The sequence below is a fragment of the Tyto alba genome, unplaced genomic scaffold (genome assembly GCF_018691265.1).
Source record: "Tyto alba isolate M040663 unplaced genomic scaffold, T.alba_DEE_v4.0 Super-Scaffold_30, whole genome shotgun sequence".
In the NCBI taxonomy this organism is placed as follows: Eukaryota; Metazoa; Chordata; class Aves; order Strigiformes; family Tytonidae; genus Tyto; species Tyto alba.
The window spans coordinates 656,788-677,587 of NW_024881305.1; the positions used below are offsets into that span (position 1 = coordinate 656,788).

Genomic DNA, 20,800 nt, shown 5'->3' on the forward strand with positions numbered 1-20,800 from the left:
AGACACTCTGGTGCTTTCCTGGCTTGTTTGCAAGGGCACATTGGGCTGTCATGTGCTCTTGCTGTAGGAGATGCTCTGATTGCTTTCTGTAACTACTGTGGGCTCCACGGGAGTGAGGTCATTGATGGAGATACAGTTGTGGGTTCCTGTTCCCTCCAGGAACAGCAATCATTCACCCTCAGCTATGTCTCTGTCACGGTGAGAGTGAGGCCAGCAGTGAGGTACATGGGAAAAACAGGCTGGTCCCTGCGAATTTTCTGGGACAGGACTAGAAATTTTGCCATCACAGACCTTAGAAGCATCAAACTTAATCACATTGGAAGGGCAAGGATGGGGACTCTCACTGATTTCCTCTACTGAGAAAAGACTGAAGGAAAGCACAAGATGCTGAAGGCAGCAGGTGAAGGCCACCATGTGTTTCCTTCAGGTTGTGATTCAGGTCCTTCAGATCACTGCAGCAGTGACCTGGTTGGGGTTGGTGACTCCACAGCAGCTCAGAAGGATCTGCTTCATCTCCCCAGGGACCAGGGGGAACAACTGTCCTTCCTGGATCTGGTTTGCCAAAGAGCCATGGGCCACACCACTTCCTCTCTGACCTCCTCAGAACAGGAGTGTGAGTGCAGGGTGCCTTCCACAGAAGCACCACAACCTCATTGGAAGCACAATAAAATCACCAAAATTTCCTATAGGGAAAGGTGATACTATTGCCATTTTATTGGCTGAAGAAAACAAGGCAGGAACTGATCTTGGAAGCAGGGTGTCCTTTCCCAGCCCATTGCAGAGCACCTTGTACCTTTCCTCAGACTTTGGTTGTGGCCAAGTGTAGAGAGCTGAGCCTGGAGAGAGACAGTGGGCCTGGCTCAACCTGCTCCTTACACCCTGGGAGTAACTAAAATCCTCATCCTCTTCCCAAACCATGTCTCAGTTTCCTCTTCCCTTGCTGTGCTTCTCCATCCCCATCCAAGCCTGCTGAGGGCAGGACTCCGCAGCGAGATGGCTGCTCCAAGATCCCTATGCAACCTGGTGCTTTGGTACTGAGAAGAGCAACTTCAACCCAAAAGACTGTAGGAGGTATTGGGGGCTAATAGGGAACTGCAGTGATTTATAGGATATTGTCTCTATGGATACTATGGCTACTACACAAATATGTCAGGGAGTAACCAGATGTAAATGTGTATAAACTGGTGTGGCTCACGTAACATACAGAAGTATGTCAGGTAACTGGGGAGCATCAGTTTGGCCCCAGTTATGTCCATGTCCTATGGGGCTGCTGTGAAGCTACACTGTGCAGAGCGCTGCATTTCATGGTGACACGAGCTGCTCATCGCACTGCTCCCAGCCCAGATCAGATCCTTGCTCCCTTAGGACCAGTATAATCACTCCCCCAGTCATGTGCTTTTCTCTGTACTTTAATCTCCACCAAAAAAACACAGATCTTGAAGGAGGTATCTGGAGAGGTAATCTGAAGAGCCCGTGAGGCGGGAAAGATCAGAGAAATGCTGGGATGTCAAGTATTAAAAGACAGGAACAGGGAGGAAAGTCCTGTCTCCTCGCTTTAAAGAGAGGCAAAGCATCGAGTTTATAATTAACCATTCTGATTCTGTTAAAAATCAAGACAGAAGAGGATTCAGGGAGGACAAGTCACCCTTCAGGCTATACACTGAGCTTTCTTGGGCATGCTGGGCTCTGACATCCAGCAAAGGCTACGAGACAGGCTGCTGGGCTGTAAACCGACCTGCACTCAGACACAAGCTGTGATCCTTCTGCTCGGCTGGATGCTGGGCAGGCTTTGGCCAGGCCATGCAGTCCCATCTGGGAACTGCCCTGCAGGGCATGGGGCAGCAGGAGACCAGCCAGAGGACAACAGGCAGAAGGATGGGGAAATGCCAGATCCTCACCTGTGGGGAAGCTAGGATAGAAATTGCAGAGGTGGTAGAAGAATGTAATTGGGATGATTCGGTCTAGAAGAGAGAAAGCTCAGGAGGCAGCGTGGGAGTGTCAGGCCCAGAGATGTGCAGTGTGCTCACACACGACTCCTCACCGGTGGAGCAGGACAGGGCTGGGCGTGTTTGAAGTGTCTCCCTGTGCCCATGTCCTCCTCCTGCATCTCCGGCGCAAAGCTGGTCCGTGGGCAGCACAAATGGCTCAAGTGTCTTGGTGCACACAAGGGACACTCTGAGCCTCAGACACTCTGGCAGGCTCAGATCCCTGCTCCACTGACTCCTGATTTCCCCCGAATCATCCTGCCCCACCACCCCCACCACCTTGCCATTCTTAAAATGCTTCCCCTCTTCACCTTCCCAGGTGATCTCCTCACTGCCTGCTCTGCATGGACACGGGCCAAGTGCAGGGACCGCTGAACACCACAAACTTCCTCACAGATGCACCCAGATCCCGTGCTTGCTGGGTGCACGCTGCAAGGCTGGTGGGACCCACGGAGGGTTGTGTGGCTGGTGTGAGCTGTGCCCTGGCAAGGCCATGCTCATCAGCCCTGCTTCACCTTCCGTGCTTGTGAAAGGGGCGTGTAAGCCCCAGGGATCAATCACATGGCTGCTCCCTGCAGCCCACTGGGAAGGGGAAGCTCATCCAGGAGGACAACTGTCACACAAGGACCAACACAACTTGTGGGGCTCCTGGTCCTGCATATGGGTTTGTTTATGCAGCCAAGGTGTGCTGGGAGGATAAAACACTGGGTCCTGCAGACCAGTGAAGAAATACAACAATTCAGGTCTGTCAAAAGTCAAGAAGATGAATAGCTGAATACAGAGTTATACAGAGCGGGGCTTTAGGGAGCACTGTTGGGGTTTTGGTGGGACACCCACTGGATCTCAGTGGCTCTATGAAATCTGAGCTCAGTGTACGGAGTTGATCAGTGGCAGTATCTGGAGTCAATATTAAAGCAAAACCCATTGTCATACTACTGCTGGATCCTGCTGCCTCTCCTCTATTACAAATCCCTTCTCCAACTCGTAACACAGACCAAGAGACTTTCCAGACCACAATCAGCATGTATTGGTTCCAAAACAAAACCGTTTTGGTGCAGAGAAATGATTGGATTGCTGGACAGTGCTATTTTTCACAACAGCAGGGCAGCTAGAAGAGTTTTCAGATGCTGGAACTGGGACAAGAAGCAGTGCTTCTTCACATGGCACATAATTACTCCAATAATTCATCATCAACACTTGATACAGAGAGGCCGAAAAATAGTTCCAAACAGGTTTATATGATTTTCTAGAGACAGGACCACCATAGTATTAAACAAAAAGTTCTTATTTCATCCTCAAGCTTAAGAAAGCCCCAGCTCTTCTCACTAGGTTCTCAGGTTCGAGCAGGAAAAGACATGCTGCGTCTACTACTGGATGTCCCAAGATGACTTTTCTTACAGTCTGGTATTAAGGACAACCCCTGCCAGGCCCCTGGTCACTGCAGTCAATCCTTATATGTCATGTTGAATCATTCTTGCATATTATTATTGTTTGGTTTTTGTTTTTTGTTTTTTTTTTTCCTTTTTTCATAAAAAGCCCTTTCAACAACAACTTATAACATGATTTTGGCAAGAGCTAGACTAATTGTACCAAAACCTGGAGGATTGTGTCATGGAGGTCCCTACACAGTAGCAGGAGCACATCTTCTTGCTGTGGCATCTGGTTCCTGGGGCTGCTCTGTAGTGGGGTGACCAGGCACTGCTACAAAAGGAGGATGGCAAAAGGTTTCAGAGGACAGCAGGGTACCTGGAGATCTGGGACAGGGTCACTGGATACTTCTCTGTCTAAGTGGTGGCATTTCCCCTTTTGGGATTCTGATCTTGTATAAAATGGGAGGACAATGCTCACTGAGGTGCATACCCATAGCAGCAGTCCTGAGCTCCAGACCAGCTCCAAGGACCGCTGATACATTCTGCATTAAGGGGTCACTGCATGACTTATGTGAACAGCTTTGTAAAGAGGGAACCAGTCATCTCCTGCAAACCAGTCATCTCCTGACTTCATGTCCCTGAAAGCCTCGGGTGTGCCCTGTCCCCTCCCTGCATTCATGCTCCCTCAGGAAAGGAAGCTGCGTTCCATGGTGTGTCTATGGAGGATGGTACAGGGATCTGCATCAGGATCTTAGGTATGCCTCGCGTGACCAACTGAGACACAGACATGGTCTGTGAACCCGGACCTCAGTCCGCAAGTTCACAGCAACCCTGAGATCTCAAATCACACTGGCCCCAGCTTTTCTCCATCAGCATCTGTCTTTTCTCCTGCCTCTCCATCAGCTCCTGGCTCCAATTCAAACAAAATTCCTGGACTTCATTAGCCTTCCTACTGCAAGCTGCTGCTTCACAGCAGCCTGGAGACAACCTTAATCAGAGCTTCACTTGCGCCCATGGAGCAACCTCATCACCTACCCAGCCCTATGCCCACTCTGGTTGGTGCAGTTTCTCAATTTATGGGTGAAATTTTCTGTCTTCAAGCAGCTTTATCAATGAATAAAGTCCTCCATGACTGTGCTGGTTGATTAGCCACTGTCAAATACAGCACCAGGCCTTCTGGACAAGCTGAGAACATGGACAAACATGACAAGCAGAGACCATTCAGGTCAGCAAGTGTTCAAAACCAGGTCTAGATTGTGCACTGTCACCTTGGGTTGGCACTGTTCATGTGACCATATTGGAGCTTGCAGGCACTGGCAGACATGGACACACAACCTGCTATCCACAGCAGTCTGACAAACCATCATAAATCACAATGCTTCAGAGGTCATGTTTTATTTTCAGAAGTAAGAGGACTGTTTGTTGGCAGACACCATGTCTAAGTGACCAGAAAAATGCTGGGATCAGGTCCCATCACACCAGGATCCTTGCACAAAACAGTCTCAATAGACTTACAGACCTCAGAGGTACAGGTCTGTGCATGATAAAATGTCCCCATCTTGGGAGGCTGAAGTGACTCAGACAGCACAGTCAAAGGGCTGTTATTGCTTGAGGCAACTGTGCCTGGAGCCCGTGCATGGGGATTAAAGACATTCCAACCTTTGCACGTTCCTCTTCCCTCCCCATGGGAGCGTCTCTTGGATGTGCCACACCATGCCCTTTGTCTCAAAGCCATTTCTGTTCTGCACAGGCTTGGGGTTGCCAAAGAGAGAGGGTCTGTCTTGGGGTTCCTGAAATGTCCCATGCCACCTGAAAACCTACCATTCTGGGGCAGCATGGTTTTTTTGGTGATGTTTTTTGATGTGTGTTCACAAGCCAGGCTAGTCAGCGCCTGTCCTGGACCAGATGAGATGCTGTGATTGCAGCTCAAGGGAGGGAAGAGAAGGAGGGACCAGTGGGGGTGGCCACTGGGTAGGGTCCATCCCGGCAGGAGTTTTGGCATGCGCAGAGCAAGGCCACTCTTGTCAAGCTCATTCCAGCCTATCTGTTGATGGAGACCAGCCATGGGCAGCACCAGGGCACTGTGTAGGTGGGAGTGGCTGCAGGCAGCCCTGGGTCAACACGCTTGTGCAGGCAGGTTGTGGGCAGCACTCACGCCACTGTCTGTGCAGGCAGGTTGTGGGCAGCACTGGGTCTGCATGCTCACACAGACTGGTTGAGGCTTGTTGAGAAACGGAGCGGTGGGGTGGGCCACCCCAGCTGGCTGCTGCGGGTTCAGGGTCTGCAGCCAAGAGGATGCACCTAGGCATTTTGCCCTCCACACTTCGGGGTGAGGCAGGCTCAGATTGTGGTTGTACTTGGAGTCTTTCCCTGCGGTGTTTGGTGTGGGATTCCTTTTTGGCTACTAAGTGGTGCTGCTGCTGCTGCAGCATGTTCAGCCAGGAAAGTAAGAGGCTTGTGCAGGAAAGCATTTGATGTGGGATATATGTGAGAGGGTGGGATGTGGTGTGAAGCCGTGGTAGCACAAGCTCAGCCACATGGTCAGCTAGGATGGATGCTTCCTGGCTGATGGAGCACCATCCAGGAGGTGAAGGTCATCCAGGCAGCTCATGAGGATGTCTGGGAGGATGAGGAAGTTTCCAGTTTTCCAGTCTTCAATTAAGCAGCATATTCTGATACTCTGGAAAGCTCCAAGAGTGGGAGAGCATGGACCAAGGAGTTAATTTTGAAAGGGAAGGACCTTGGCAGAGGAGACAAACCAGCCTAGGAAGCTGGTTTCTAATGATCCTGGCACTGAACTACAGATCCAGGAGCATCAACCTCTATGGTGAGGGTGTGGGTTGGCCATGCTGCAGAGCAGAGCCCCTGGGAGAGATGCACTTGAAAATTCCCTTTTCAAAGGGACATACCCATCAGTTGAGAAGACCTCAGAGCACCAGCTGCTGCTGAGCATCCATCACTGTCAGTCTGCACTCACTGAGGGAAGATGAGGAGGCCGCAGCTCACCTCGCCTTTGGTTGGGGTCTGGATCAAGGCTTGGTGCATGAAGATCTTGCATATTCCTCTGTCATGATGTGTGGGGCAGCCTGGCTCATCACTTGCTCTCTTCCAAGTCTCCACACATCTGCTTCCCTGGCCGCACCCCTGGATGGTTTCTGCACAGGCCTATCTTCATGGTCACTTTCCAGGTGTTTTTTGTGCAGTGAAGCAGTTGGAGGAGGCAGAGCCAAGAATCTAGTCCTGCTTCCAGGAGCTCTGGGATTCAATCTGAGGGCAGGGAGAGGACCATCTGCACAGGCAGGTTTGTGGAGGAATTCCCAGGGTGTTTCCCATCCTTTTTCAAACATAAACTAATTCTCTGGAAAGACTGGGAAAGCACCAGGCCCCTTGACAGCCCAAGATGCATGCAAGAGTTTACTTGTGGACATGCACATGACTGCAATTAGTTTAAAGGATCTAGCACATTAAAATTAAATTATGAAAATTGTTACCATCCCCAGCTACCAGACTGTATCCTGAGGGGACACCCCTGTCACCAGAGGTAAGATCTCTGATCCTGCTGTGAGTCAGCTCCTGAATACCTACAGGCTTCAGGTGGTCGTGTTTGGGGCAGCCATTCCCGGCTCCAGCCATGCCTGTCACTTGTCAGACCTCAGCCAGCCTTTGACAGAGCATCCACACCTGTAGACGCAATCTGTCCTGAATACACCTGATGCCATCTGCTGCAAATCCTGCAAGTCCTGTCTTCAGATACGGAAAATATGTATTTGCTTCCTCACTTCAGCAGCTGCTTAATCCTTAAAGTTTTATATCCAGCCTCATTCATGTCTCCTTCAGGTTAAGTAACCTCAGTTGACTCATTGTTCCTTTAGTTCATCACCAGACCTCTCATCCTTGTCACTGTTTTTAAACAAAACAATTTGGTTTTCGGCTTCACTGGTCTGCAGGACCCAGTGTTTTATCCTCCCAGCACACCTTGGCTGCATAAACAAACCCATATGCAGGACCAGGAGCCCCACAAGTTGTGTTGGTCCTTGTGTGACAGTTGTCCTCCTGGATGAGCTTCCCCTTCCCAGTGGGCTGCAGGGAGCAGCCATGTGATTGATCCCTGGGGCTTACACGCCCCTTTCACAAGCACGGAAGGTGAAGCAGGGCTGATGAGCATGGCCTTGCCAGGGCACAGCTCACACCAGCCACACAACCCTCCGTGGGTCCCACCAGCCTTGCAGCGTGCACCCAGCAAGCACGGGATCTGGGTGCATCTGTGAGGAAGTTTGTGGTGTTCAGCGGTCCCTGCACTTGGCCCGTGTCCATGCAGAGCAGGCAGTGAGGAGATCACCTGGGAAGGTGAAGAGGGGAAGCATTTTAAGAATGGCAAGGTGGTGGGGGTGGTGGGGCAGGATGATTCGGGGGAAATCAGGAGTCAGTGGAGCAGGGATCTGAGCCTGCCAGAGTGTCTGAGGCTCAGAGTGTCCCTTGTGTGCACCAAGACACTTGAGCCATTTGTGCTGCCCACGGACCAGCTTTGCGCCGGAGATGCAGGAGGAGGACATGGGCACAGGGAGACACTTCAAACACGCCCAGCCCTGTCCTGCTCCACCGGTGAGGAGTCGTGTGTGAGCACACTGCACATCTCTGGGCCTGACACTCCCACGCTGCCTCCTGAGCTTTCTCTCTTCTAGACCGAATCATCCCAATTACATTCTTCTACCACCTCTGCAATTTCTATCCTAGCTTCCCCACAGGTGAGGATCTGGCATTTCCCCATCCTTCTGCCTGTTGTCCTCTGGCTGGTCTCCTGCTGCCCCATGCCCTGCAGGGCAGTTCCCAGATGGGACTGCATGGCCTGGCCAAAGCCTGCCCAGCATCCAGCCGAGCAGAAGGATCACAGCTTGTGTCTTGCTCCCCACACCTCCATGTAGCCACCCCCTCCCGGGTCTCTGCACATTCCCAAGAGCAAACCTGTCTTGCTTCAGGTCTCCTGGGATCCCCACCAGCCCCAGGCATTTTCAGCAGTGCTACAAGCCCCTACCCTGTTGTATTTGTGCAGTAGATTATCCCTGCCCATCCACAGAGCCTTTCTCTTGGTGTTCCTGCAGCATCCTGCATTTTCCAGCCGCTCTCCCACACTGGCTGATCTCTGAACCCCTCCTCATATGCACAAGGTGCCTTGTACATCTCCATGTACAGAGGTAACAACCTTCCCTCCCAGCTATCATCTGGGTCTGTAGCAATAATGCCAAGTGTCATCTCCAGGAGAGATGCTGTAGAATCTTAAACATGTTCTTCGTTTGAGAGGAAAACATTTATTAATTTGAGATTGGCCTCTCTGCTGCCTTTTTGTACCACATCAAACATGTCTTCTCTCCTGCATTGCATGCCAACATTTAACATCTTACTAAAGTAAAGCTAAAGTCATGGTAGGTGATGTCTATGCTTTCCTCTCCGTTCTCATGGCCTTTTACTTTGTATAGAAAAAAACTAGGTTGCTTTGGCACAATTCATTTTACACTAGCCACTACTGATAGTTCCTTGTTTCCCTGATTTTTCTTCTGTATGCATGCAAATAATTTAAAGGTAAGTCCCCGTTTTCTTTCAGAAATTGAAGAGTTATGTGACCTATAGCTTCCCTTTTTTAAAGATTGTCTCTACAATTGTCTTTTTCCAACTTTCAATGATAGACCTCTGAATCCTCTGCAGTAAAGCTAGCAGTCACAGAAATGAGAAAGTTTCTTGTTTGCATCAGTACTTTTTGGACTTCCCCTCACTAGTAAGTCCATGTTCTGTCCCTTTGACACTGGTAGTAATTACATCAGCCGCATAAGCACCATTTCCCTTTTCATGTCATCTCCAACAACTCCTTGAAGGTTTTGGAAATAAAAACCTCAGATATGTACAACATCCCTTTTTTTAGGCACTTTTCCCAGCCCAACTACCACGCTGGAATGTCTCTTATGCAGGGGAGCATGTGCCCATGATGTCCTAATTCTGGAAGGAACAAGTAGGTTCAGAACAGAGTCTGGTCCAGAGTCAGAAACACAGCCTTTCCAGAGATGCAGAGATGATAAAACCAGTAAACTCACATGCATGGTGCTCCAGGAGGTCTTTGAGAGAGGGTAGCAGCTGACCGGGTCAGAAATACCTCTGCGGTCCACTTCTGACCCTGCCTGAGTCTTTAGAGCCGGTCAAACACCCAGCCCTGGGGCAGGAGCACAGCTACCCAGTGTCTCCTCCTCTCCAATCACTTGTGTAGTTACCTCAGTGTCCACGGTCCTTCCCCATGCCCTATGCTCACTTCCATTTCTGAGAAGCCCTGCTGGGTCCTGCCTGTTCAGCCCAACAGCTCCAGTCACCTGCTCTGTCTGAAGCCCCTGGGCTGGGCTGGTTATTTTTTTCCACAACAGCTCCAGTTATTGCTGCAAGTTGTGCCAGTGCTGTGAAGCCCCTTAGCAAAGAAGCTATGGACTGGCTCCTCATCCATTGTGTTTGCAACTGTCCAAGTTGAATAAAAAACCCGCCCACAGGCTAGTTTCCATAGACACTGCAGAGGTAACGGCCACTGACACAAACTGGGAGAAGGATGTCTTACACAAGTATAAATATGGGACAACGCAGCTGAAAGCTCTGGACTAACAGATAGATGTGTGCAGTGGAGAGGGCCCCTTACAGTCACATCCTTGCAGTGGACCCCCCACTGCAGCACCAAACTCACCCCTGGGGCCCTCTGACGCAGGATCCTGGCCAGCCTGGACTGCAGCTCACCTGCCAGCAGCCTGCAAGCTTGCATAAGAGCCCTGAGTGACCAACATGGTGCTTTCCAATAAGAGTCCAGGACAGCTTCAGAAACAAGCAGCAACATCTTCCATTTTGTGTCAGGCTTTTTTTTTTTTTTTTGAACAAAGTTTTCTTTTTTCTAATTATAGGATGTTGCAGAACAATCAGCTGAGTCGCATCCCTGCAGAGGCACTGCGAGATCTTCCAAACCTCCAATCTCTGTAAGTCATTAAAAATCAATGCCGTGAGCTGCACAGTCCCTTGGGGGCCTCGGGCTTCCCAGCATTTGAGTCATTAGTTCCTTTGTCAAGGATGTTCTGTCCCTTCTTCCTTTTCTTTTCCAATTAAAGCCAAGATTACTGTCACTTAACATAGAAGGGAGGGGAGGGCAGTTTTCAAGGAAGGAACACTGTCTTGGTAAAGGATGTTGAAAATACAGCTCCTCATGTGTGCGTTGTGATGAAAAGGCCACCAGCGCCAATGCATATTTTAAGGAATGCTGTAAAATATCCACCCAGAAGGGGTTTCGTCCTCTCTGCTGTGGACAACAGTAGGGAAGGGACCTACCAGGCAGCACGGAGGACACTCTGATCTGTCAACATGTGAGTTGGGATGTTTTACCCAGATAAGGTAGTTACATCAGGGTAGAAATGCTTTAAAACACTTTTAGTGATTCAGCTATGAGAATAAGATGAGACTACAAATGTGCTTTTCCTTTAACTACATCCACAGCAGGTTTGTGGTACTGTATTCATGAAAAATCACACGACTGAAATATTTGCGGTTTTCCTGAGTATGGATACACTTGCAATCAGATCCTGGTAGTGCCACTGAATTTAGGGAAGGTCTATTTGGTAATTGCCCCGTTGGTGTAAGCAGCACTGCCAAAGCTTATAAGAGCATTCTGAATTGGGCTGAATCACTGAAAAACTAACCTTAACCCTAATCTTTAACTTCAGCCGTAGTCTTACTGTGTCTTTTTATCATATAAATGTTTGCTGGAAGCAGTTTCTGAAGGTCTCCAGGCCAACCTCCTGCTTGGAGCAGAACTATCACCAATACTAGGTGGGGCAGTTGCAGCTTTGTCTATCCAAGCCTTGAAATCCTCCAAGCATGGGGATTCCCCCCCTCGCTGGTGACCTGGCCTGGGGGAAGAAGCCTTTCCTCAAGTCCAACCTAAAACTTCTGGAGTGCGATTTGTGGTCATTACTCTTTGTTTGATTGCTTGGAACCACCTAGAAAAGCTTGGCTCCGTCATCTTCAGTTGTGGGTTGCCAGCAATGTTCCTCTTAGTCTCTTCTCTGCTAGGTGAAACCAACCCAGCTCTTTCTACCTCTACTCATGGTGCAGGTGCTCTGGGACCCTGACTTGTCAACCCTCCACTGGACCCATCTGGTTGTTCCTCTTCATCCTTCACAATCTGCCCAACTGGGCAGCCCCAAACTGGCCACATTTCTCCATGTGTGGCCCTCCCAGCACCAAGTAGGAGGTTTTATAAATATTGATTTAAATATTAATTTGCAATGGGGGTGTTGGCTGTGCAATTTATGAATGTTCTTTCTGCCAGGAGAGATTTGAAACGTTTGTTGCTGAAACATCATTGGCACATGGTTGTAGCTGTTATTAAAACACATTAACACCACCAGTGCCAGAGACAAGACCCCCCACTCCGGGGATTTGGAGATTAGATTGTTTTCCGAGTGACTTCCCTTTCAAGGTAAATGTGACGTGAAAGTTCACTGCAATGAGGCAGTGCCCCTTTCCCCCCTCAGCCTGTCTCTCCTGTGTCCATGAAAAGTGTGACAATTGGTGTCACCAGAGCCCACGGTTGGATAGACCCAACCTTTGTTTCTGAAGGTACAACTGCCTGCAGGCACCACTGTGGCTCAGGCCACCTGGCCTGGGACACACACCACTGATGGATGGCCATCTCGGCTAGTGCTGAGAGGTCCACGTGCTCCATCCCCTCAGCCAACAGCCCCCACTAAAATACCATGTGGCACACAAGAAATCCAAAATGCTCCAAGAATCAGCTCACAGTACTTTTGGGCTTCATTTAAGGATCAGGGTGGGAGGATGGCTTATCTTGAATCAACACAGAGGTACTTGCTCTTAGTGCACTATGAGGCCACCTTGTCCAGTGTGGGCCCCTAAGTGTCTCCAAAGTTGGGTGAGGAGGAAGATCTTGGGCCAGCTGGGATCTCATGTTCTGCCTGAAGAAATTGAACAGTAAGAGCACATTTTAGGAAGAAATAAGCTGCTTCAGACAACCTGAGGGAGGCTAGGCTTGGAATAAAATCAGAGGACTGAGTATCAGGGCATGTTTGGTTAGGACATGCTTAATGTCAGTCATATTAGGACTGGTTTCAAGAGCCACAGTAACAGTGGCAAGAGGTTGTGTTCCATTTGCCCCCAGAGCATTCTGCCCCAGCCACCAGGCTCCCACCCAGGGTCCAAGGGGATTGAGCAGGGACCCCCTGCCTTTCCCCAGCAGCCTTGGCCCTCTGGGCTGTTATTCCCCTCTCAGAGCTTCCCTCAGCCCCTCACCCCTAGTAGTTCATCCAGGTGTTTCTTCTCAACAGTGCACAAGCACCCATGCCCAGTCCTTCAGGGCTCATTTAATCCTCTTCTCACCATCTGTTTTTAGGATGCCTGTCCTCATCCCCCTGGACCAGGGCCACATCTGATAAGATATGGGTTTGGGATGGGAGAGGGGGTAACAACTTCTGACCTGCAGGACTGCTCCATCCACTGCTCCTGACTACACCAGCCAGACCCACAGTTTACCCGCCAGCCACCAGGAACAGTGAGAGTAAATAAGTTCAAAGGAAGGCTCCTGCTGGGAAAATAAGTATTTCATGAGATGGAGTTTAAAGTGCCCCTCCAGCTGGAGGAGTCTGGATACACATTCTCATGGTCACAGACTGCCCGGGACTTCTGGACCATCTTTACACGGCTGACTATTTAATTAAACACCCTTTTTGGGAGGCACAGCTTTAAGAACCAGCAGAGACTACCAGGAAATAAGAGATGTGCATTGGGAAAACAACACAATCCATTGTGGGAGATCTGCTGCTGGCAACACCTCTCCCCTCTGATCCAGACAGGTATCCTGCTTGTTAGCTCAGGAAGGTGGGACCTGCTGTGGTTGGGCTGGATCTTCTTCACCACATCTCACCTGATCAGAGAAACTGGAAAGGGATTAGCTAAGCCACAGGCAGCAAATTAGTGGGAACTGGTAGACATGGCAAACTGTGGAGCAAGATGCTGTGGATCTTTCCCCATTAGGATAATGACACCTGCACATAATCATCTCTAGCTGCACATTCAGAAGTGCTTTCCACTCACTGTCAGTGTTTGCACTGCACTGGCAAGAACAGCATGAGCATGGGAAGGCAAAGTGATCTTCCCTAGGGCAACAGCAAAGTCAAGAGTAGGACCTCATTGTCCTGGCTCCACTTGCCACATTAAGGTGTTTCCATGAATCTGCAATGGCACAATCAGTATGTATAATCCCCAGTCACCAGGAGAGGAGGTATTTGGGACAGGCTGTGTGGAAGAAGATTAAAAGCTCCAGGAGAGAGGTTTCTGTAACAAAAAGCAAGTAGTAAAACAGTGATATCTTCTTTAGGTCTCACATCAGTTAATCCACCTCACACATCCTGTTCTTTCTGTGCTGAAAAAGAATCCAGGGTAAAGCCATAAGAGATCAATCAGGTCCCCTACAGTTGCTTTTTCATGCTATGGCTGGGTCCAACTCTTCAAACCAGGAGGGCAGTCTCTGGAAGCAAAAGTTTCAGAAGTGTCCCATGTGATAGAGATCTCTTCCCTATCTGAGCTACCAGGCTAAAAGCGTGGGCAGAAGGTGCCTCTCAGAAAGACCCTAATCACTGATCACCAACAGGCTGCAGTAAAACCTGCCCTCAGCATGGAGAGTACTGGAGGTAGATACCCTCCCAGACAGTTAACCTCCACAGATAGTTATTCTCCGAGATGACAGGCACAAGCCAGCTCTACCTCCCATTGGCACTGCACCAAGCCCTGCCTGTGTCTCTAGCTTGGTCACTTGAAAGTGTAGAGGGCATGAACGGGAAAAGATGATGATTTGCACTTTCTCCTCTTTACACAGAAACTGTACAACAGAGAACCCTCGGGCATGGTGAAGGCCCAAGAACCATGTCTGGTAACTGAGCCCAGCATGTCTGCGAGGCACATCCCTGCTCTGGGTGGATGGGAACATTCCTGGCATGCAGTGTTTTCTGAGATTGTACCACTGCTGTGTCTCACACGGGTGAAAGCATGACCTGCTTTCATCCTGGTTCTCCATCCTGTGCTGCTCCCCCAAGGGAGAAGTCAGTGCTTGCAGAGTCTTGCAGTTCTCCTTCTAGCTCATGTTTAGAGATGCTCCTCTGTAGCCACCTCTTCCTTCTCTCTCCATTCAAACAGGGAAATATTCCATAAAGATAAATGAGACCCGATTTGAAAAACAGGAGTGGCACAGTGTGGATGGTCACTATGCCTTAAGGCAGATACAGAGCCAAGATGGTCTGCTTGGTTTTCACTGGTGCTGCCACAGCTTCTCCAAATGTAGTTACTAGTGTCAGACCAAAAGCCTGCAGTACAGGTCTGTGCTAGAGATACTTTTTTTTTTCCTCTTTTTCAGATATCTGAGTCATTTTCCACAGGCTTATGAGACTCTTATGTATTCACTGCCAAAAATTTAGCCAACCTGGAACATCTATAGGTCACCCACAGCATGGTTTCCAAGCATTACCGGTCAGGCTATCTGAGACCCAGTGTACTCATGCTGCCCAGAGACTATTTTTTTTCCATTTAGAAGAGGAAGTGGCTTTATGGCACATCATGACTGTTTATGAGTTACCAGACTTGTGTGGCATTTCCTGGAATATTAACTATCTGCTTTGCAAGTTGGCAACACATTCTAAACAGGCAGGACAGCTGAAAATGGGAGCCAACAAGAGTGGGGTGGAACAGACAGCCGTACTAGGTAGAAAGGGATTGTGTGTTGGTTATTTTATTGCTCTGTCAGATACTTGCATATGATGTCCACGTTCATCATTTTGGGATTCAGGCAGCATTTGAACGGAAAGTATGTATCTCTTATGGACAAGCTAACACAGGAGAGGAAAAACAGACTTCTCAGTACACAGGTATTTTCTCAGGTTTACCACAGAGGCAGCCAAACTAAGTGGAAGCTGAGAACAATTGTTTTGAGCTCTACCAGTAGGACTTATCAGGCAAATTCAAGGGATGAGGTGGCCAAACAAGTGGGAGAGAAGGGGATGCTTCCAGCCACTGTGGGACAGAGAGAGGTTGGTATTTACTGCCTGCACAGCACAAAGCTAGAGCTGAAATTTAGCAAAAACCTAATGTGTCAGTGAGGTGTCTGAGATAGGAAAGTGAAAAATAATGTTTAGTAAACGCCAATTGTCTCCAAAAGTGGTGGCTGTTTTGCCTTTTGAGCCTTCAGAGAGGATGCCCACTGAGATAGGACACATGCACCCAAGCCTTGCTAGCAGTTGGCATTGAACTGCTGGATCCCTTTGCTGCACTGCTGGGGTCCAAGCTGGGGTCCCAGGCATGAGACGTGTTCAGACCTGTACTGAAGTCCCTCTGCTTTTTGGCTGAGAATGCTGGACAGTGCAGGCAGCCAGACACTCCTCAGGCTCTGTAAGATGCATGCTGTGAAGTCATGGTACCAGCTAGGAAGTTTGCAGCAAGTTTGGGAGTCTCTAACAGCAGGAGGTCAACTTGTACATACATGCTTAAGGAGAGGAAAGTCCTGGCAGACAGAAATGTTGTCACTCAGAGAGCAGAAGGAAAGTTATTCCTCCTTTTTATTGAGGGATGATGCACAGGGAAGTATAAGTCTGCTGTCCAGAACGATCAGAAAGTCCATGGCACAGTCAGGGCGTGAACTCCACTCTCCAGACTACCTTGCCCCCAGGGAAGCTTGTTCCACGTTGGAGCCCTCTTGTATTGCACATGCACCCTGTATGCCTTCTCATGCAGCTTTTTTTTGTGGCAGCCTGGACAAAGGACTCCACCTCCAGAGAAAGGAAGCAGCATCTCTCTGTTAACATGACCTGGGTCCTGCTCTCACATCTGACTTTAGAATACCAGTAACAAGGAAGGAGAAACACTGACCAGATGTCACAAAGACCATACTTACCCTGCTTTCCTTCTGGGGGCCTCCCCCTGCTCTTCCCTTCTGATCTGGCTAAAATGAGGATCTGTGTTCAGGCAAGGTGCCTTCACAAAGCTGGCAACCCATGAGCTTCAGGTGTACAGGATTTTCAATGGCAGGTGTGGTGTAACCTACAAAAGACATGTTGTGGTACAGGAACCATCAATGAGAGGACACTAATTTTATCTTACCTAGATGAGGTATACTGGCTCTCAGGAACCCTAAGCTACTGCAGGTCCAGTCCTTCACAGGACAGACAGCATGCCAAAAAACTGACCCTAGATTCAGGCAAGTTTAGGTGAGATGGGAGGGTCAGGGTGTTCCCCTGCAGATGATCTTCAAGCAGATGTTCCCATTGCCCTGTGCGATCCCCCCATACCTTTTGTAACCAAGGAAGATGCAGTCCTGAGTTTTGGCAAATCATATTTCAAACACACTGACAGGGCTTCCTCCTACAAACTCTAACACAGGTGCTGGGGAAACTGGCAAACCAGGTCAAGGTTTCCAGTCATTCAACATAACTCTGTGCCAAGGGCATTCGTAGGTCTAGGCCAACCATTTCCTGACACTTCATGTGTTGACCCAAAGCTTGGCTGCTCCAGGTTGACTTACTGTATATCACCGAGTATCGCTCACCAGGGACTTCATGTGATCTGGGCGGCTGATCCTCCAGAGGGAGGCACCCACTACGGCCAGCATTTCCCAACCAGAGGTGTTCATGATTCACTCTGCCCCGTGGATGCCAGCCAGACTGAGGAGGCAAGTATCAAATCCACCCAAATACCCCCATCCACATCAGACACACTTATCCTTACAAATACCCCTCATCACATGTCCTCTGAAGCCACAGCCATGCCTGTGGGGCCAGAATCAGACCTGCCCTGCTCCCTGTCAGCTACAGGATGTGGAGGCATCACTGCCTGGAGCCCGAGCTGTCAGGAAAGAGACCTTGGCAGGGATCACTAGGTGAATACAAAGAGGAATTTGGATTTCAAAATAAGAGAATACAAAACTCTGGAGACTGAGCCTCCTACCAAGTGTGAGGGAGCTGCTTCCCAGCAGGCATGCTTTATCTGGGAAGCATGTTGGGAAGCCCAGTGGGGAGGATTAGAGAGAACACGCACACCTGATGGCAATGCTCTGAGCCCTGCAAGAGGTGCCAAGGCTTTGCGTAATGCTCTGATCCAGTTGTGATCCCCTGGCAGAGTATCTGGTTACCAGTGGTTTATAGGTGCAGTAACAACATACCATGTGTATTCTGGAAGAGTCGTGTGTCAGTCTAATTAACAACTTTGTGGTTTGCGAGCACTTACCTAAAGCAGATGGGCACCGTGTCTGTTCCTCTGCCAGGCAGAAGGAGTCCAAGGTATTTCAAAGTGAGCAGGTGCTATAAATTATAATTACCAGGCTTGCAGAGGTAGAGAAAGCAAAGAGAAAAGAAACCTGATGGATTAAGAGATCAAGATAAACTCTTGGGTTTTCTGTTTCAAATACCTATGGAAAGTGATGAGAATGGCTGGCTCTTTCTGGTGTTTCTCACAGATCAGCACTTTGGGAAGGTGCTTAGCATGTGTCTGGCTCATATGGTTGGGTGTTGCCTACAGCAGATTGGAGGGAGAAGGGGGAATTAATGCCAGTCAGAAGAGTGTCAGAGCTTTTCCGGTATGGCAGCCTCAGGACCGTCATCACAGCTTCTCTCACCTGGCTTTGAGGCCAGGGGCTCCAAGAGGATAAGATTTCTAAGTGGCCCGGTGCAGCTTTCCCAAAGTTACCACTGTAGTTCAGGTCCACAGTACCAGCTTGTGCTTTCAGTGTGGTGATCTGATTTCTAGCTTATGGCCATGAATCTCAGAATCTGCATTTCCTTGGGGTTCTCTCCTCCAGACTGGGGACGAACTGCACTAATAGCTAATTTCTGGCATTTTGAAGGACTTTGGCCATCCCTAGGACACTAGAAGGTTTTCTGACCCAGTATGGCACATAGGCGCAAAGCTTCCAGAGTCACATTTCTCCCTGCTGATAAAGGAATACAGTCATTTATCTCCCGCCCTGTGGTAGTTCTTTCCTCCTCTCACAGAGACCTGTGGCTGCATGTCACCTCATGTAGACCCTAGACCCCCAGGGTATGGACATAGCTGGCATGGAGATGGTGGCACACACAAAGTCATCAAACCCTCCAGTGGAACATCAGCAGTGTGGAAGACTCCAGCTGAGCTCATCTCCTTTAGTCAAGAGAGAGAAGTAGATGCACCGGGGGAGAAGCTCATCTCTTCGAAAGCAGGCACCTGCCTTCAGAAAAGGATCACTCACAGCCGTGCCTGGTCCTCTCCAGTCACAGCTGGAGAGGGTCACACAGTTCAAAAGGAGACATCTGAGTATAGTTGAGATGACTTTAAACTGTGATACACACCTGTGTATCAAACTTGATGTCCCCATTAAGCACTTGGTACCTGGAGCATGACATGTGAATCAGGGGGTTAACCACAGCTCTGGCTCATCCCCTGGCCTGCATGTGCAGGGGTTTATCCAGAAGCATCTAAACATCTGGTAACCCTGATCCAGAGGAGAAAGAGCATGTAAATCATAGTCTATCAATACTAAAATTTGGGATAAGAGGGAACTAGAAGTCCAGTGTCTTGGCTAAAGGTCTGCAAAGCCCATTCAGACCAATAAAGTAATTTTCAGATATTTCTGCCTCATCTAAGTGATCAGCAATAGTCAGGGCCTTCGATGGCTTGATGGTGGGATTACCCACAGCTGTTGCTTCCCCAGCAGCACACTGAGCCCATACCACATTCCACTCTTGCATTTACAAGCACAGAAGCCAACTGTGGCACATGAGATTTGGAGAATGGTTCCCAGCCACTTTTCGACAAATCTCCCCATTGCATTCCCCTCCTCGTCTGCCATCAGTCTTTCCTATCTCTCAGACATGCCTCACTCCCTACCCTGCAATGTCCCCTTTCCCCTAAAGCAGCAGCAGCACTTCCCTTCATGAGGAGTGAAGCCTCAAAATCCTGCACCATGAAGTCAGGCTCTTCTTGCCTCCTTTCCACAATGCACTTTGAGTTTTCCCACCTCCCTGGCAAGATGCACCATAATGCTAGCGAACACTGACTTCAGTCCTTGTAGGCAGCTCATTAGCCCTGTATCCCAAAAGGATTGACTCTTTTGCTATTGGGCTTGATGGGGTGTTTGCTAAAGCAAAGGGGCCCGGGAAAAATCCTGTGAATGTCTCCATCTGTCTTCTGTCTCTTGGCAACTCTTCCTGTGTGCAGCATGTAAGGGAAGCAACTGCAGAAAAGGAAAAGACCTTTCCTCCATGTCAGCACGTGTCAGTCACCTAGAGCAAACCATTTCCTGCTACCTGGTGACTAATGCACCCAGTACACAGTTAGCCATTACCATTGCAACCATACACAGATGGTGGGCAACAGTAGGTCCCGTTCCCTAAGATCCTGTCCTTGCTCACATCTTAGTTCTCCTCTCTCCCTCAAAGTCTGTTCACTGCATTCCTCTGAAATATATCCAGGATTCACTTGCCACTGCCACAAATCTATTGTTCCCAGCTGAAGTCAGCCACAGTCTCCCTGAGGAGGACTCCAGTCCCATCAGCAGTGGTCCTGCTAACATCACCTTGACATTTCAGATGCTTATATGACAGCAATGTCTGTCCTCTTTACAGCTGTCCTACAGAAGAATTCAATGCCTTTATAAGATGATGGGATGCAACCTGGAGGACAAACTGTGTAATATACATTGTCCTTAAAATATTGCAAGCATTTTCATGTTTTCTACAAATATCATTCTGATTTCACTCCAGCTTTACGTGGCTCAGTCTCTCAGCACTACATCAGCCTGATATGTACAGTCCCTGCATACAGGTTCATTTTACCTCTAACTAAAATAATCCCGTTCCTCCAACCCATTGCTTTGCCACTTCTCTGATATCTTTAGCAGGAACTTTTTGGAGTCTTACGGAAATGCAATCCCCTGTCCCTCAGGGCAGGTAATTATTTTTATACATATGGCCAGAGATTAAAATGCAAAGAATGGCTTATAGCAATTTGAGTACATGTGGACTTTGATGTAGACAAAGGAGGAAAGCTCTTCCCACCTGATCAGATTCTCACAAGCATATAAATTCTTATGACAGAAGGAAGAAAAAAATTACTTTGGAACCAGCGTGGCCTGAAGAGCTCAGTCAATTCATTCCTTGTTTCACTTTGATCTATTTGAGATTTGACAGTTTGCTGTTAACAGCAATATTCTTCTCTATAAATCACATGTGAAGCAGTAAGGTTTAAGAAAGGTGTTGCTTCCGTTTGGTATTTAGAGGCTAAAAGCTATGGAAAAAACAGAAATCTATAAATTCAGCATAATATAGCAGTGACTTACAATATGTTGGCATAGAAGTTGTCTTATGGCAAGACCACCTCAGTCCTGTAACATGATTTATTGGT

General features: G+C 48.8%; 1 protein-coding gene across 2 annotated transcripts in view; it reads left to right on the forward strand.

The window, feature by feature from the left end:
* The window catches only part of LGR6 (leucine rich repeat containing G protein-coupled receptor 6), a 146,355-nt gene that overhangs the window by 63,780 nt on the left and 61,775 nt on the right, over positions 1–20,800 (forward strand). For both annotated transcript variants that reach the window (XM_033001990.2, XM_033001992.2), the window contains exon 4: positions 10,279–10,350. In XM_033001990.2, the coding sequence (XP_032857881.2) occupies positions 10,279–10,350 (72 nt within the window). The remainder of the gene's footprint in view (positions 1–10,278; positions 10,351–20,800) is intronic.